The sequence below is a fragment of the Narcine bancroftii genome, chromosome 4 (assembly GCF_036971445.1).
Source record: "Narcine bancroftii isolate sNarBan1 chromosome 4, sNarBan1.hap1, whole genome shotgun sequence".
In the NCBI taxonomy this organism is placed as follows: Eukaryota; Metazoa; Chordata; class Chondrichthyes; order Torpediniformes; family Narcinidae; genus Narcine; species Narcine bancroftii.
Genome location: NC_091472.1, coordinates 111,149,624 through 111,168,389, shown reverse-complemented (window position 1 = coordinate 111,168,389; position 18,766 = coordinate 111,149,624). Strand labels below are relative to the sequence as shown.

At 41.5% G+C, this 18,766-nt stretch overlaps 1 protein-coding gene across 7 annotated transcripts in view; it reads left to right on the top strand.

Annotated features, from left to right (window-relative positions):
- fermt1 (FERM domain containing kindlin 1) overlaps window positions 1–18,766 on the top strand; it is a 115,418-nt gene that overhangs the window by 30,625 nt on the left and 66,027 nt on the right. For 5 of the 7 annotated variants that reach the window (XM_069932431.1, XM_069932429.1, XM_069932428.1 and 2 more), the window contains 2 exons: window positions 2,272–2,379; window positions 13,557–13,697. The exons of 1 other annotated variant lie outside the window; for it this stretch is intronic. In XM_069932431.1, the coding sequence (XP_069788532.1) occupies window positions 2,272–2,379; window positions 13,557–13,697 (249 nt within the window). The remainder of the gene's footprint in view (window positions 1–2,271; window positions 2,380–13,556; window positions 13,698–18,766) is intronic. One more of the 7 variants, XM_069932432.1, reaches the window with a different exon arrangement.

The following is an 18,766-nucleotide window of genomic DNA, read 5'->3' as shown; positions in this document are numbered from 1 at the left end:
TATTTGCTGAAGTCGAAATATGTTAATAGTGTGAAAGGGGACTCCTGAGTATTTTGTCCAAGGGTTAAGTTCTTTGGCTATTTTTAAAATGTATGATTTAAATAAATCCAATAAGCATACAATAGAATGGACTTGAAAAACTTTTCTGGATGATGAGAAATTATTATTGTGGATCCTTGTCAGATTGAGACATGAGAAATTGGGAAACGAGGAAATGATAGGAAAATTAAATATTTTGCCTCTCCATGGGAGAAGACACAGTAGATTGAGAACCATAGGCTGAGAATGAATGAGAAGCTTCATGAAATTGCCATTGGTTCAGGAAAATAATTGGACCCATAGAGGAGTGAAATTGCCTGTTGGACGGACATACTGCATCCCAAGAATTTAAATATTGTGGATAGAACGAATATACTAGTTGTCATTTTCTAAATTTCCATTGATTCTGGATACAATTTAGGAAATGTACCCTTGATATTTAATAGCTGATGTAGAGGGGAAAAAAAAAACATGTCACAGGTTAACAATTAGCCTGATATCAGTAGCAGGAAAAATGTTAGAATGGTTATAGGATTGAGAAGTGTCGACGTGGATTTGTAAATGGGAAATCATGTTTGACATCTGTTTTTTAAATTGTTTCTAGTAAAATATGTGAGAAGGATCCAGTGCCATGGAGAGTTTAGGATTTCAGAAGGTCTTCAATAGATATTATTGAACTTAATTGGGAAGTGTGAGAATGGAGGAAATAAACAGAATCAGTATTATTTAATAGACAGAAAATAGAGAATAGGAACAAACTGATCTTTTTGGATTGGGAAGCTGTAATGAATGGAGTACAGAACTTTTTCTTAAATGATTTGGATGAGAGGGCTAAGTTATATTTGTGTTTGATTGGTAGTGTTGGTTGTGAGGAGGATACAGAAACTTCAGGAAAATATAGATAGGATAAATGAATGGCCAAAGACACGGTAAATAAAATATAATCTGAAAAAAAAATAGGTTATTCAGATTGGAGGGGAGGGGGGAAAGTGGAAAATTGAAGTATCTTTTCAGTGGTAAAGACTTAAAAGGTGCTGGATTTGAAGCTCATTGTAAACAAATCACTGAAAGTTAACATGCAGGTAGAGTGAGCAATTACGGGGCTGGAAATCTAAATCGGATGGAAGCACTGGAAACACTCAGCAGGTCAGGCTGCAGGGAGAAGGGGCATTGTCTCCTATAGATTAAAACCAACAGGACTGGAATTATGTGTAAATAAGGTTATCTGGTCAATGAGTAAATAGGAACAGTCAGAAAATGAGAATTTGAGAAGGTTGGAGTTGCAATAGGAGGACTTGCTTGGTCGATCAGGCTGCCTCCCATGGATGATTTTTAAAAAGTGTTTTTTATTGCAAGAGGATCTGAATACTTTCTTCTATTTATTGTTTTATGTAAATACATTATATATATTTACAACATTTTAGAAGTCGATTCCAGCCATTGAAAGAGTGTGAATGAACAGAGGGACTTGGGGGTCCAAATCCATACATCCCCCAAGGTCACCACTCAGGTTGACAGGATAGTTAAGAAGGCCCATGGGATGCTGGGATTCATTAACAGAGGGATTGAATTCCAGAGTAGAAAGGTCATGTTGCAACTCTACTAATCTCTGGTGAGACCACAGTTCTGGTCACCTCATTACAGGGAGGATGAGGAAGCTATGGAGAGGGTGCAGAGAAGATTTACCAGGATATTACCTGGATTGGAAAATAAATCTTATGAGGCAAGGTTAGGCAGAGCAGGGACTTATTTCTTTGGAGCGTAGAAGGAAGAGAGGAACCTTGATAGAGGTGTATACGATTATGAGAGGCATAGATCGGGTGGACAGCCAGTGCCTGTTTTCCAGTGCAGGAATAGCAAACACCAGAGGACATGAGTACAAAGTGAAGGGAGGGAAGTTTAGGGGAGAAACCAGGAGGGTTTTGTTTTTACACAGAATTGTTGGTGCCTGTGGTGGTACATCACCAGCCTACTGCAGGGGGCAACCTCTGTACCTGCAGAAGTGTAAGGGGACAGGACAACACCTGGCTGGCTGCCAATCAGTCGGCCTGAATGGATAAAGCCCCACCTGGTCGGGTGTCAATCACCCTCCGAGATATAAGCCTGTGCCGGCCTCCCGAGGCCTCACGCTGAGTTGCTGCAGCCACAGCCAGCCTGGTTCTGTGGAGGTTTTTGTGGATTAAAGCTTGTTGCTCAGTCTTTACCTTGTGTGTGTCTGATTCTGTCTAACAGTGCACCACAGTGCCTGGAATTCCTTGTCAGGGATGATGGTGGAGACTGAAACATTAGGGACATTTAAGAGACTCTTAAACAGCCATGTGGATGGAAGAAAAATAGAAGGTGAGGGGGTAGGGAAGGTTTAATACTTTAGTTTTAATGAATATATGGGTCGGCACAACATCAAGGGTGAAGGGCCTGTACTGTGCTGTAGTGTTCTATGTGCCACCCAATTAACCTACCAATCCTGTACATTTTTGGAGAGTAGGAGATAACAGGAGCATTCAGAGAAAACCCACACAGGACATGGGGAGAATTAGCAAACTCCTGACAGGGCCAGATTCGAACCCAGGCAGCTGGCATTGTATGTGTCAAATGAAAGCAAGTTGAATCAGATTATAATAGAGAAAGAAATAAAGTGGGAGGGAAAAAAACAATGGATAAATGACACAATTTTGAAAAACGCTTGGGGCTGCTTAAAACCTCACTGAAATGCTATAATTTTTTTTCAATCTGGTTTTTGGAATAAATTTTGCATCAGGGTGATGGATTTTTCCGTTACTGTGGAGAGGTTCACTTGGTTTGGCAAATTTGAGACAGGTAACCTTCAATTGCTGCGGTGCAGATTGGGTCTGAAAATCTCACCACCCCTCTTTCACTCAGTGGTAGTTTTGGTGAAAAGTTTGTGAAACAATATTACTTTTCATGTAATTCCAATTCTTTCAGTTATTTTTTTTTGTAACCATCTCATCATACCCTTTGCAAACTGTTTGAAATGTGGAACATTTGTTGCATTGGAAGTAGTGCATTGAGTTTGAATCCCTTGATTTTGAAATAATAGGAACTGCACAATATCTTGAATAATGCTTAAATAGAACATTACAGCACCACATAGGCCCTTTGGCTCACAGTGTTGTGCTGTACTAATAAACCTGCTCAACGATCTAAACCTTCTCTAATTATCTTGCATCCATGTCCCTGTCTGAGAGTTGCTATTGTACCAGCTTCAAACACCACTCCTATCAATACTTTTCAGCTGCTCACTTCTCTCTAACATCTCTCCTAAACATTCCTCCCCTCACCTTAATCTGTCCTCTGGTATTAGCCACCGTGACCCAGGAAAAAGGTGCTAGGTATATGTGCCTCTCATAAATTTTTTGGGCGTTTAAGTCATCTCTCACTCTAAAGAGAAAAGCCCTAGCTGTGCCTCCCCTGCCTCATAAGACACATTCCCCAATCCAGTCAATATCCTAGAAAATTTCTTCTGCACCTTCACCAAAAGCTTCCACATCCTTCCTGTTATGACCAGAACTGAACATAACATTCCAATTGAGGTCTAACCAGAGTTTTATAGAGTTACCACATTACCTCATGGATCTTGAACACAATCCCCCAACAAATGAAGGCCTGCATTCCGTAAGCCTTCTTAACCACCCTATCAACCTGCAGGGCAACCTTGAAAGATCTATGGGTTTGGACCCCCCCCCCTCCACCAAGTTTCCCTCTGTTCTTTCATACTTGTTCTGTCATTACTCCACCTTCAAGTTGGACCTTCCAAAAAATGCATCTCTTCACACTGATCTGGACTGAACTCAATTTGCCACCTCTCTGCCCAACTCTGCATTCAGACTCGACCCTGTTGCAACTTGTGACAATCATCTGCACTATCTGTAACACCCCTAACCTTTGTGTTATCTGTGAACTTAATGACCCATCCTTCCACTTCTTTGTCAGGTCATTTATGAAAATCACCAAGAGCAGGGGCCACAGAACAGATACCTGTGGAATGCCACTAGTCAGTCACTGGCCTCCTGGCAGAATGCACTCCATCCACTACTGCCCTCTGCTTTCTGCAGCCAAGCCAATTCTGAATCCTCGCAGTGAAGGTTCCATGGAACCCATGCCTCAACACTTTCTGATTGAATCTACTATAGGGGAAAATGGTGGAAGAGTGCTAAAATTGAATTGTACAATGCTTAATGAGGTTTGAATTTTGTTTTAAGATGGTGGTTTATGTGACTAATATGATGATAGATGTGAAGTTAGTTGATATTTGGTGAAGGTTTATCTCTATAGAGAAAGTTTTTTTTCATCTTTTTTTTTCTCATGCTACAATTTTTTTTTAAGAATTGATTATTGTTTAAGAATTTTTGATAGACAATGTTACTAACTTTACTAATTTTTTATATTAAGTTTGAGTTAAATATATGTTTCATCTTAACTCTGTTAAATATATGCATTTAAGTTTGATTTAAATATGTTTTTTAAGTCTGATATCTTAGTATTAATTACTTTTCTTTTTGTTAGTATTTTAATCGGTTATGTTTTTGTTTTTTTTGTAAGTGGGTTTTTTTTCTCACATATTATTAACTTTATTAATTCTTCACTCTTTATTTTGGGGGGGAAAGGTGGGGTTGGACTAATTTGAGTTGGGTTATTAATGTGTAATAATTATTGGGGAGGGTATAGTTTATTTAGATTACTGATACTGTATTGTAATTTTATTATTTTATTCTTAATTTTTTTAATGTAATCCTATATGTTATTCATGTTATAAAATCTTAAATAAAGTTTAAAAAAAATCTACTATAGGGGAACTTGTCAAACACCTTAATAAAATCCATATACACCAGATCTGCCACCCTACCTTCAATTTATTTTGTCACTTCTTCAAAAAATGCAATTAAGCTCATGAGATATGGTCTACCCCCCACAATGTCACGCTAACTAGCCTTGAGCAGACAAAACTCTTCTAAGTGCTCGTAAATCCTCTCCAGTAATTTACCAACCACTGATGCAAGAACTCGTTGGACTATAAGTCCTAAAATTCTCCCTGTTACCTTTTTTGAACAAAGGACTATATTTGCCATTCTCCAATCCTCTGGTACCTCCCCCATGGCCAGGGAGAATCCAAGGGTAATTTCCAATGATCCATCAATTTTTTTCTCTCACTTCTGCAGCAAGCTGGGGCATATCTCGTTCAATCCTGGGAACCTGTCGATCTGAATGTTTTAAAAAAGATCTAGCATTTCCTTTTTCTTAATCTCAATATGCTTCAGTAAATAAATTGATCTCACATTGAACAAGGTCTGTGTCTGTGGTGAACATTGAAACAAAGTATTAAGTTAGGACCTCCTCTGCCTCCAAGCATATGTTGCTTCCTTTATCCTGAAGCAGCCCTACCTTCACCCTATTCATCCTTCTGTCCTTCAAATATGCATAAACTGCTTTGGGGTGTTCGCCTTGGTCCAACTTGCCAAGGCCTTCTCGTGGCCTCTTCTATCTCCCCATAATCCTTAAATTCCTTCCTGGCTGCACCTATTAAAGGAACAGATACAAATGGACAATGATAAATGTGGCACAAATGTATCCGTCATTCTGCGCAACCACTGTTTTGTATCCTGCTGGTTACACCTCATCTGCAGGGTGTAAGAGGTTGAAAGGGGAAATAGGTGTAGGTGATTTGGGCCTAGCCCACAATTTGGTCAGATCATAGTTTTCACTGAATCTTGTTCTCAATGAGGCTGGAATCCATGAAGAGGGTTGGATTTGCTGGCCTTTGTGCAATATCCATTAATGCCTTTACCCAGCAAATGTCCTCATCGATCTCTAATCAATATTCAATTGACCAAGGCTTCGTTGGCTTTGTATTTGAATTTTAATGTCCACCACTTAAAAAGTGCCATTCACACAAAATCTCTTGCACCTGGCTTTCAAACCACAAGAGAATCAAGCCAAGTTTATGCAAACTATTTGTATTTAGTTCTGTAGGCTGTAGTCTTCCTATATTTCTAGTGAAATGATGGTGCCCAGTACAGCTTGATATAGAAATGGCACCTCTCCTGATGTGTTATTTCCTCCCTGTGAATCCCAGGCACATTTAGAATATAAGTGACATTGGAAGTTTATAAGAATGATCTTGGGGTTAAGATGGTTAATGCTTGAGGACCTGTACTCGCCAGTGCTTAAAAGGATGAGGGAGTAACTCGCTGAAACATACCAGATATTAAAAGGGTGAGATAGAGTGGACATGGACACCCTGTTTTCAGTAGCAGGAGAGTCTAGGACCAGAGGGCAGAGTTTAAAAAATAAAAGGACATCCCCTTTGATCAGAGATGACAAGAAATTTCTTCAGCCTGTAACTGGTGAATCTGTGGAATTCATTGCGGCAGACTGCTGTAGAGGCTGTCATTAGGTTGATTGAAAGCAGAGGCTTCCAATCAGGAATGTGAGAACTGGGCAAAAACACCAACCAGTGACTTGTTGTATAGCCATTTAGTAAATTCTGATTTGGTCCTGAAATGGGTTTGCGATCAGAGGTTTTGTGTACAGTAACTAACAGTTTGAATTGACTTAAAATTTCTGTGTACAGCCTTCACACAAGAGAAAAGACGAGTAATAACCTGTCCTGAACATCAGATATTTTGTTGCAGAACAATAATGGAAAAATGTAGCCTTCAATTCTCTGATCAAATGTGGTTTGTCATTTACAGTGATGCTCATCATAACATTTATAGAAATTGGATGAGAACACTTTATTAAAAAAATAGGAAGCCATTTGGAAGATGTTGCACAGTTCTTTAGATTGATCCCGGCATTACTCGACTTCCAGTGATAATCCTGAAGTACTGTAGTACGTCATCACTGCCAATGCAGTATTACCCCTTCAAATCCAAATCAGTGCTTAATTAATTATGATTGCCTTTCAATTTGCTGGCCTGGGCTTCCATTAATCTTTTTAATTTTGTGAGTCATCGCTTTCTTTTGCACAAAATTAACCGTGATTATTTATCTACCCTTTGATAAGATTATATTCTTTTTCTTGTGTAGTAATTTGATTTATACTTATTGTTTGTTAATGTGTTTGGTGTACTTGTGCAGCCACTGCAAGCAACAATTTTGGTGCATCTATACATTGTACCCATGCTTACGACAGTAAACTCTCATCTCAACTCTGACCATAAATACCTAATTACTGAAGGAAGAAAACAAAGATGTTAACTGCTGAGGGACAGCACCAATTTATTGTACATTTCCAGAATAAATTAGTGTCCCTTGGTGAAAGAAGCACTGCAGCTGTCGAAGGTCCAACAAAATGAATTGCAAAACAATTTCCCAAAGTCTTCAAATCTTACTGAAGATATTTTTTAAATCTCCAATGCAAGTGGCAGTTTAACATCAGCCCAGAATATATTGACATAGTGTTCACCAATGGAAATAATCTGCATTCAATACACATATCTGATCTGTAGTAGCTGCAAGATTTCTGAGGTTGCATTGTAATGACTGCAGGCCAGTAATTTGGGAGCACCTATTTGTTTTTGTTCTACTCTCCAAACCCTGTTCAGGACTCTAGCCATGTTGCAGACGTGTACTGAGAAAGAGTGTCATGTCTCTTGAGTTACTTGGGAGGCTTCTTAAATAACTTTTAGAGATGTGAGATTTCATTAACAAAAAAGACTTTACTTAGTGAACCGGTGCGGACTTGAAAGGCCAACATGGCCTGTTTCCGCTCCGTAAATGGTTATATGGTTACTGATGCCTTCTGCCATCTATGGAAACTGCACATATACACCACACAGTGGTGCACTACAGTTAATACAGTTAGAAGGGTGTACTCTTACACGGTTACAAAATAGTTCACATTATCCCGACTATATAACAGAGACCTCTGAAAAGGGTTGCTTTTTTGGGGGGGAGGGGGGAGGGGAGGGTGAGGGTGCTTGTGAGTAGACTGCATGCTGTTAAGTACCCAAGCTCAAGCCCAATTAATTGCAAGCCATTTTGAGGGTTTGGTAGGCATCCAAAGCAACAAATGCATGTAATCCTCTGAGAATGGGTTGTGTGTCTGTTTAATTTGTACTCAGATGGGTTATTTTACTCATGTTCTTGCAAGTATGTTTTTAATGTAATTTTCCTGCTGGTGATTTATTTGGTTTTTTTAATGGTTAGAATTTTAATCTCCCAAGCAATTGGCTTGTATCTTTCAATCTCAAACAGTGCTCCCACATGCCTCTTACTGTCTCCCAGTGCCATTAAAAGGCTTGGATATATCTTGCATAATTCTTTTAAGCAATGGGAATAGCTGTATAGACAAACAAATGTTACCCATTTGTTACATAAACATTATAATCTTGGTTTCGTACTAAAGACCGGAAAAACAAATGTTCACTCAATGGAAATGTTTGTACTAGAATCCTATTTGGTAATTTATCCATTTGGCTTCAGCAACTTCAGGGGAAAAGTTTCAGGAGAGCCTTTGTGGAGATTTCAGGTACAAGATTTTAAATCTCCCGACTTGATGATAACTACAAAACTTGATGTGCAAAACAATATACTGCACAATTCCCGCAAATTAATTTACTTATGATGCCATAGGCACTCTGTGGTTAGCAAGGGATTTACTTAAGGATGTATGTGAATGTGGGAAAGAAACTCCTTTCCTCCCCCCCCCCCCTCCCTTCCCTGTCTCCTTTCAACCAAACATGATAAATTCTTATCTTGTCCCTTATCCTATCCAATTAACACCTTTTGTTGGCCTGGATTCCTCTACCAGCCAGCATTGTCTGAATTCTGAGACTTTCTGAGATTTCCTGCTTCTGGCTAATTCTGCTCATTCCTTTGAAGAAGGGCTCAGGCCCAAAATATCATCAATATATCTTTATTACAGATACTGAAAAGACTGGCTGAGTTCCTCCAGCATTTCGTTTTTACTACAGTCGAAGCTTCTACAGACTTTTGTGTTTCACTTAACATCAATTTAAAGTTTATCAATGTCTGGTAACCTCCTAACATCTTTCCCCCACTCTTCCCCCCCCCCCCCCACTGTTTTCCTTTATCTCTCTGGCCCCTTTCCTTTTTTTTCTCCTGCCCACAACTTTATCCAGCTACCCACTCCTTACCTTTGCTCCTATCACTTCTCTCTTAGCCCCCTGCCTTTTCCCAGCCCCTTCATCACTTTTAGCTCCTTTTTTGCCCTCCCACCTGGAGAGGGTGCAGAGAAGATTTACAAGAATGTTTGTAGCTGCACTGCTTTATAACATCTTTCAAAGAATACTCACACTCATTTTTTTTCCAGCTCACCATGAATTGACTTGCTTTTATTCTACTAGACACAACAATGAATTTTTCAACTCCCCAAACACCACCCAGCCACACCCCTCTGACCTTCTCATTGGATCACTGCCACACGGGAGATACTGACGTAATCACTCTCATCCTCCTGTAGCTGCCCCACCCCACCCTTCAAGCCATGCAAGGAGGCAACTGATTGGCACTGCCCTGCTACATAACAGTCGGAGGGTTGACAGTTTGGCCAGACCTCATACGATGGTGCAAGACCAGCAATGCATGGTCCGACTGGTAAGGGTGCAACTGGTTCTCTGACTCTGGCTCCGATGCAGAATGTGGAACATCGATATGTGCCGACTTCAACCTGTCGATGGAAGCCATGTTGGCTTTTCCATTCCTGTTGATTACAAAAGTCTTTGGGTGGACAGCATCATGTCGAAGGAATACACAAGTACAGCAGTGTAAATCATTTGGCACTACACTACAGGTGATGCCTGCCACATAGGAGAAGGTTGGAGTAATCTCATGTTTTCAACATAACTAGCCAGATCATAGAGCATTGTGCTTGGACTCAGATTCACAAACTCGCCTAGTAAGGATAACATAGCGCCATATACTAGCTCTGCCAATGAACATCAAAGATCAGCCTTTTCAGCAGTACGCACTCCAAGGATAACCATGGGCAAACATTCGCTCCACATAGATGCATCACCACCTGTTGTCAATGCTGTTTTCAATTGCAGATGGAAGCGCTTAACGAGGCATTTGTCTTGCGGATGGTAAGCCATAGTGGAAATATGGGCTGTGTCTAGAAGATCAGCAAGAGCTCAGAACAACACAGACTTGAATTAAGACCCTCGATCCATTGTAATAGTGGCCAGAACATCGAAAGATGGAATCCAGTGATCCACAAAAGCCCTAGTCTCTGCAGAGATGTTAGTGATAGGAATGACCTCCTGCCACCTGGTGGTCTGGTCTTCACACATGAGCAGATAAGTGTATCCCTGAGATGATTGAAGTGAGCCTACTGAGTCTAGGTGCACATGCTGGAAATGGAAATCTGGAACAGCAAAATCTCCCAGCTTGGACTTCTTGTGTCTGGAGATTTTAGAGCATTGACCTGGCAAGCAAGTCCTTGCCCCTAATGCAACATCCCATTTAACATGAGGCCAGATAAAATGTTCCATAACTAGTTTGACTGATTCTCTTCTACCAGGATGTGATAGAGACTCAAAAATCTCCCACTCATAGCTGTCAGCACAAAAGGCCTAAGCCTTCCTGTGGAACAATTACAGGCGAGCTTTTCACCTGATTCATCCAGGGTCACATCTTGAGACCGAAATCCAAAATGAGTGACTTCTGACCATATGTTTGAAGACAAGAATCATTTGCAGCTGAAAGAACACATGGACATATGGTGGGGGGGGGGGGGTCTGCATTCTTCAGGGGTTGGAGGGACCTCTGAAATCTCTACACTGGAATCGACAGGAAATTGAACACTTGAGAGACGGTCTTTAGGAAAAAACGGCAGCTGACCTACCCATGGGCAGCATTTGCCTCTGCTGTCCGACCTGGTTGTTTTCCGACTGCTATTTGTAGACCATGATTCCAACCAGGTAGACAGAAGGAATTTGGTTGCTTGATGGTTTTGTCAATGCCAAATACAGGATGGTGCAGTATAACCTCCTGCACCAGTTGTACCTTACACCTCAGAAACTACACGGATCAATGTCTGAGATTTCAGAAATATGTTTTAGATGTGGTGTGGAGGTGGGACCTTTTGTCTATTCAATCAGGCTGTGCTTAAAGGTGAGACCTTTTTGGGAAGACCTAGGGTATATTCTAAAACAAAAATTACAAGAGTGGATTTTCCACAGGACCTGGAGCTGTTCCTCTTGGGGAATATTGGAGAAGTGCAGTTTACACTGACTAAATTCCAAATTTCATTTGTGAATATCGCTTTGGCAGTAGCCAGGAAGTGTAGAGCGGCTTCATGGAAGTCTGACTGCCAGCTAAATACCGCACGATGGAATATGGAAACGCAGAGTTGTATTCCCCTATAGAAAATCACATATAACCTACGGAGGAAATGGGACACATTTGTTAGAGTATAGCAGTACATTGGTTCACAGATAGATTGATTCCCCCCTTTAAAATAGGGATAAGGTTAAATTATCCCATTATGACCAGAGGTGTGATTATGGAAATAGGACTTGGCGCAGATGATGAACCTGCCCTTTTCTTTTCAGGTCCTTAGTTTTCTTTTTCTTTTGAGTTTCTTTTTAGTGTTTTTTTTAATGGTGTTGCCATTGTGATTTCTTTTCAATACAAGACTTATTAGGGGTCGTGTGCCCCATGATGAGTGGGATCAAGATAAGTTTTTGGAATGTATTCACTGTGATGGGTGGGTGGGTGTGTGGTGGTTGGGACAAATACAGACTTGGGGTATGAATATGTACATCAATGGCTTTGTTTATTGGGTTTTGTAAGTCTGTGAAAACTAAAATAAAATATTTTTAAAAAGTGATTTCCATTGCTTTGCCAAAGCCTGGACTTGCATATTCAGAGCCGCTGCTTGCAGCTCCAATGCGGTTATCTTAATTTGAGAAGGCACCGTAAGTAGATGTTCCAGTTCCCTTTGCTCCTGCTGACTAGGGAAAGAAGCCAATTCTTCTATCTTCATTGCGGAGGTTGTGGACATGGAGGTTGGCATGATCTGCCAACTGATCGAGGGTGGACATTCAAAAGACACTCACCCAATGCCCTTGAATATGATGAGGTAAACATCAAAGAAACTTCGGTTTCCAAAAATTGCCTTCAACAGAGTCTGTTCCCGTTAGCCTGCACCACCTCCTCAACTAAGGCTGTCATCAGCTGGTAGATGGGCAATACAAGTCTCCCTAGATGGCTAAGTATGCTGCTGAATAGCTGCCTTAAGCCTGTCGTATGGGAGATTTCCATCTGGATCCACCAAGTCAGCCTACACTTCACAAGCAATCTGCTCTGGAAGCACTCCACAAGTAAACCATACTTCATCTTCTGACTCCTAAGTCCAAGGGTAGAGAAGTGTGCTTCAAGAACCTCATCACTATTCATTTTAAATTAGAAGGTATTGTGAACTCACAAGATCACCACTTGTAGCTGCACTGCTTTATAACAGCTTACAACAAATAAAGAATGCACACATTCGTTTTTTTCCCCAGCGCACCATGAAATCAACTTTCTTTTATTCCACTAGACACAACTCCCCAAACACCACTCAGTCACACCCCTCTGACCATCTCATTGGGTCACCGCCACATGAGTAATCCTGACGTAATCGCTCTCCTCCTCCTGCATGTTGCCAGGACTCAGGGGCATGAGATATAGGGAGAGGATGAGCAGGCTAGGGGTTTATTCATTGGAGGGCATGGGGAATGAGGGGTGATCTCATCAAGGTGTACAAAATCATGAGTGGAATAGATTGGGATGAATGTGGAATCTTTTGCTTGGAGCAGGGGAATCCATAACCAGAGGACAAAGGTTTAGGGTGGGGTGGGGGGGGAGAGAGAGATGTAACAGGAACCTGAGGGGTAACTTCTTTTAAACAGAGGGTGGTGAGTTTAAGGAATGGGCTGGCAAAATAGGTGTTTGAGACAAATACTATTCCAACATTTATTCAGTCGCTGCACAATTCTTGGGATTCTGATGAGGCATTCTGGCTGACAGTCAATTTGTTTCCCTAACCTGCTGAATTCCTCCTCATTTCATGTGTTGGAACAAATCGCCCATCTTGGACTGGGTGGTGGGATGGAAAGAGCGTGTCAGACAGTTGAGTGAAACCCTGCAGATGCTGGGAATCAGAAAGAAAAACAAAAAAAAAGGTTGGAAACCTTCAGCATCCACAGGGAGAGGGAAAACTGAGTAACAAAGAATTAAAGGCAAGCCCAGAACAGAAGTACTCGCTCTTCCTGACTCCATAATATTTTAGGCTTTATTCTGGTGGGGGGGGGGGGGGGGGGAGATTTTATGAAGGTCCATCTCAGGAATCCTTTGAAAAGTTTGACTGCAAATATCCAAAAATACTGTTCAGGTTTTGCTAAGATTTGTCAATGTTGGATTTTGAATATGGATCCATTGAATAAGTGGTTGGCTCGGTCTGTACACTCTGAATGTGTTGATGTTCTGTCATATTTAGTTCTAATTTATTTAGTTCTAATTTGACACACATTTTTATCAAATTCTTTCAGATATCCGTAGGCCTGAAGAACTCTCCCTATTGAGACCGCCACATACCATTATAAGAAGGAAGAGTAAAAAGAACAATGAACTTCCAATTAGTGAAGATATTTTAGATTTGGATCAACTGCCATTATCCCCGGGATCAGTAGGTAATTAAAATGAGCGATATTTTACAATTTGGACCAAAAAAGCTGCAGTCACTGGAAACCCAAAGCAGAGGCAAACGAAGCTTTGAAATGGAGCCACCCATTTCGATTCCCACGACAACATGCTTGTCTGTGGTCTCATGCACTGCCCAACAGAGGCCATCTACAAATTGGAGGAACAACACCATATTCCATCGAGGCACCCCGGCCCTTCTTTCTCCCACCACCCCGGCCCTTCTTTCTCCCACCACCCCGGCCCTTCTTTCTCCCACCACCCCGGCCCTTCTTTCTCCCACCACCCCGGCCCTTCTTTCTCCCACCACCCCGGCCCTTCTTTCTCCCACCACCCCGGCCCTTCTTTCTCCCACCACCCCGGCCCTTCTTTCTCCCACCACCCCGGCCCTTCTTTCTCCCACCACCCCGGCCCTTCTTTCTCCCACCACCCCGGCCCTTCTTTCTCCCACCACCCCGGCCCTTCTTTCTCCCACCACCCCGGCCCTTCTTTCTCCCACCACCCCGGCCCTTCTTTCTCCCACCACCCCGGCCCTTCTTTCTCCCACCACCCCGGCCCTTCTTTCTCCCACCACCCCGGCCCTTCTTTCTCCCACCACCCCGGCCCTTCTTTTTATTCTCCCCCACCCCCCCTCCCCATCATTTTATTTGGGCACCTGCCTGCTTTTTGCTCATAACTTAAAAGTCCTGAAATCTTTGCCTCTGTATCTTTGCCTCCTATGGATGTTATGGGACCTGTTGAGTTTTTCCAGCCCTTTTGATTATTTACTACAATCACAATGTCTGCAGACTTTCTTATTTCTCAGCAGAGAAAAATGGAAGTAGTCAACCAGTTTAGAGCATTTATGAGGAAAAGAGTGGCAAGATTTCAAATCAAGGACCTGTTGATTCTTCACAGCATTTTCTGTTTGTTTGCATGTTTAAAAGTGACTTTCCATAGAAATGTAACTGCATTCAGGCAAAGCCATTGTTTAATTTTTGTTTCTATGCAGACTGCACCTTTCTCTGTGCAGTGGTTTGTTATTTTTAATAAAGCTTTTTTTTAACGTAGATCAGAGAACTCTGAATTGGAAGATTGTTAAATTTTGCCAGGTGGATTTTTTTTTTGTAACAGTGAAATTTACTTTAAGGGCAAAAGGAAATTCAACAACAGCTTGCAGCATGAGGTGTAATTATGGATTATTTCATTATTCCTTGAATACTGAGGGAGATTTGGGGCATGAATGTACAGGCATTGTGCTCTTTTGGGGAGAGAGGGAGGGGGTAAAATAGATTGAGGTTTCTGTGCCCTGTAGGCTTCAGGTTGGGATTGGAAATAGCTTTTGTAGTAGAAAAATTGTTTGAATGTATCTCCAGTCCCTTAATTACTCAAAGAAGCATGCTTTGTCTACAATGTCTTTCTGCCCAGTGTTTGAAACCTGTCCATCCAAACATGTCCCAGCACGATATGCAAGAATTTCTTATTGATAATTAGCTACCACTGTTCCCTTCTGAACTTACTGGCTCTGTCACTACTCTTGCTAGCACTAGGTAGTATTCATCTCTCAGGCGTGACAAAAAAAGGTCGAACCATAATTCATTCCCTACCCCTTACCTTCTATGCATCTGCCTGGATATAGTGCGAATACCGAGACAGGAGTACGTCCAGCCCTCTATCTATTGTTATGGTGTGTTTCCTGAGGACACTCAAAGCTGTTGCATCTTAATAGTGATGTCAAGAAGGCATATGTTAGCCTTCATTGACCATGGGATCGAGTTCAAGGGACGTGAGGTAATGTTACCTCTACACAAGACTTTGGTTAGATCACACTTGGAATATTGTGTTCAGTTCTGCTCATCTCGTTACAGGAAAAATTTGGACGCTATCGAGGAGATTTAGAAAGATGTTGCCTGGATTGTAGATCATGCCTTATGAGGATAGGTTGTGTGAACTTGGTCTTTTATCCTTGGAGGGATAGGATGAGGGGTGACCTGATAGAAGTCTACAAGATGATGAAAAGGATTGATTGTGTGGATGTCTTTTACTTAGGGCTGAAATTTCTAACATAAGGGGGCATATGTTAGGACTAAGAATAGGGTAGTTGTAAGAGTTAAGTTCTTCACACAGATAGAGGTGGGTACATTGGATGTGCTGTTGGCAGTGGTGGTGGAGGCAAGGACAACAGGGTTTTTAAAATACAATTGGCTAGACACATAGAACTGAAAAGAATGGAGGGTTATGCAGTGGGGAAATCCTAGGCAGCTCTTAGACTAGGTTATTAGGTTAGCACAACACTGTGGGCCGAAGAGCCTATACTATGCTATAGATTTCTGTGATGTGTGTTCCTCTTCCAATTACTATGAAATACTTGGGTGCTGGGCACCTGAAGAAATGGGAATAGACCTAGGTCTGAAAGGGTCCAGCAACAAGGAGGTGGAGGAAGCCAGAGAAATACCAATGCTGCACCTAAAAACTGACATTGTAAAATGTTTTCCTTTCTTCAGGACTGCTCTGATACATATCAGAATCAGTACTGACTATCCAACCTGCCCCCCGCCCCCCCCACCCCACCTCCATTCGTGTCTACTCTTGCCTTGTGTTTCTCGCCCTTTGCAGCATTGATAAGATCAGATGCAATGTGCTGTTTGTACCCTTGCAGTTATATTTCTTCTGATGCTTCAGCACTGAAACTGGCCCTGAACAAACTATTTATCCTGTTTAACAAATTGAAGTCTGATTATCCCTTCTCTACATCTTGTCGACCTTTACCATCTCACCTCCGGTATCCAGCTTGACATCACCATCCATACGTTTTCACATGCAATATATCTGATTGGAGCCTAAGATTCCCTTCTAATATATCTTCATCCTGACCCTGCATCAGTAATTTATCCTGAATAAAATATTAGATCTCACTAACCATGTCATATTTTAAACTGATAAGGAATACCACAATACAACCTATAAATTTTATTGATTATTTGGAAGGAACTGCTGTTGATCACTGCTGCCATTTGTAATAATACAGTTATATTGAAAACTTCCTGTCCCATCATGGACTCCATCTACATCTCCCACTGCTTTGGAAACATAGTCAACAAATTTAAGGACCTATCACACCCTAGTCACACCCTGGTCACAATCTCTTCTCCCTCCTCCCAGCTTCCTTTTCATTGTAAACCTATAGTCCTTAAGTTAGATTCATAGATTGCTGCACCATAGAAACAGGTCCTTTTGCCCCTTCAAGTCTATGCTGAATTATTATTATTATTCTGTCTAATCCCATTGACCTGCACCCAATCCATAACCCTCCATGCCCCTCCCATCCATCCAAACTTTTCTTAAATGACAATCTTCACCACTTCAGCTGGCAGCTTGTTCCTCACTCCCACTACTCTCTGACTGAATGAGTTCCCCCTCATGTTCCCCTTAACCTTTTACCCTTAACCCATGTACTCTGGTGTGTATTCTCACCCAACCTCAGTGGAAAAGGCCTATTTGCATTTACTCTATCTATACTCCTCATAATTTTGTATACCTCTGTCAAATCTCCCCTCATTTTTCCACTCTCCAGTGAATAAAATGCTGACCTAACCTGTTTAACCTTTCCCTGTAACTCAGTTCTTGAAGTCCGGGCAACTTCCTAGTAAATCTTTTCTACTCTCTTTCAATTTTATTGATAGCTTCCCTGTTACGTGACAAACAAAAACTCATGGATGAAGTACTTTTCCTTTACCTGGCTGTATGAATGTTGAAGGTGACCTGTCAGTCTGCTTGCAGAAGAACCCTTCTAGGTACTTTGTGCCAAATTAACTTAAAACCATTATCTCCTGCCTCTCTGTTGGGCAATATGCAGAAATTGGTCAAGCAACTCACTTTGAACAAGCGTCATTTTCACTCTGCCCATGTGGGCCCTTCAGTCTCCAGCAGCCCATGCAGGGCCTTCAGCTGCTGAGCCCCCTCACTGGTCTGCTGCCATGATCACCTTTTTTGTAAGGTCATCTCTTCACCAGGGGGAGGAGGGTGGCATATTCTCCTACTTTAGTGTCCTGCTGCCAAACATGGGTGCTGCAATCTTGTGCAGATGTTGTAAAAACACACACACCATTGGCTCCTTTCCAGGCCTTTTCAAGTCTGTAACTGATAGCATCCTTTCCTTCATGCATGCATCCTGGAGGATCACAGGATCAACATGTTCTCTAATTAGAGATGCTTTGCCTTCAATGGATGCTATTAAAAAAAAAGTTGAGATGAAAGGGTTGTTGGACAATTGCACCTTTCAATCCAGAATGCACTCAGAGGCACAGAACACTTAATAGTTATTGAATATGCTTGCTTAAGAATAAACTACAGTCTGATAATATTTTAACTAGTTAGATTGTAATAGTATGGGGCAGATTTAATATTGTAATTTTCTCATGTTTAGCAATTATTTGTAATTGCATGTTTATTTTTTAATTTGAGTGCCTTCAACTATACAGAAAACAATATTCATAAAAGCCATAAGACACAGAAGCAGAATTAGGCCATTTAGCCCATCGAGTCTGCTCCACCATTCGAATCATGGATGAGGTACTTTTCCTTTCAATCCAATTGTCCTTTGTTCTCCCCATGATCCTTGAAAACCTTAGAAATTAAGAACCTAAGAACCTATCAACTCCACTTAAATCTACTCATTGACTTGGCCTCCACTGCCATCTATGGCAACGAATTCCATAGATCCACCACCCTACAGCAGAAGAAACTTCTCATTTATGTACTAAAGTGACCTCCTTCAATTCTGAGGCTATGCCCTCTGGCCCTACACTCTCCCACTACTGGAAACATCTTCTCCACATCCACTCTATCCAGCCCTTTCAATATTTCAGTGTTTATCCTTCTAAACTCCAGCAAGTACAGGCACTGAACCATCAAACGCTCCTCATATATGAACCCTCTCATTTCCCAGGATCATTTTCATAAACCTCCTCTGGACTCTTTCCAACACCAACACATCCTTTCTTAGATATGAGGTCCAAAACTGCTCATAATGCTCCAAATATGGTCTGATCAGCACCTTATAAAGCCTCCCCATTACATT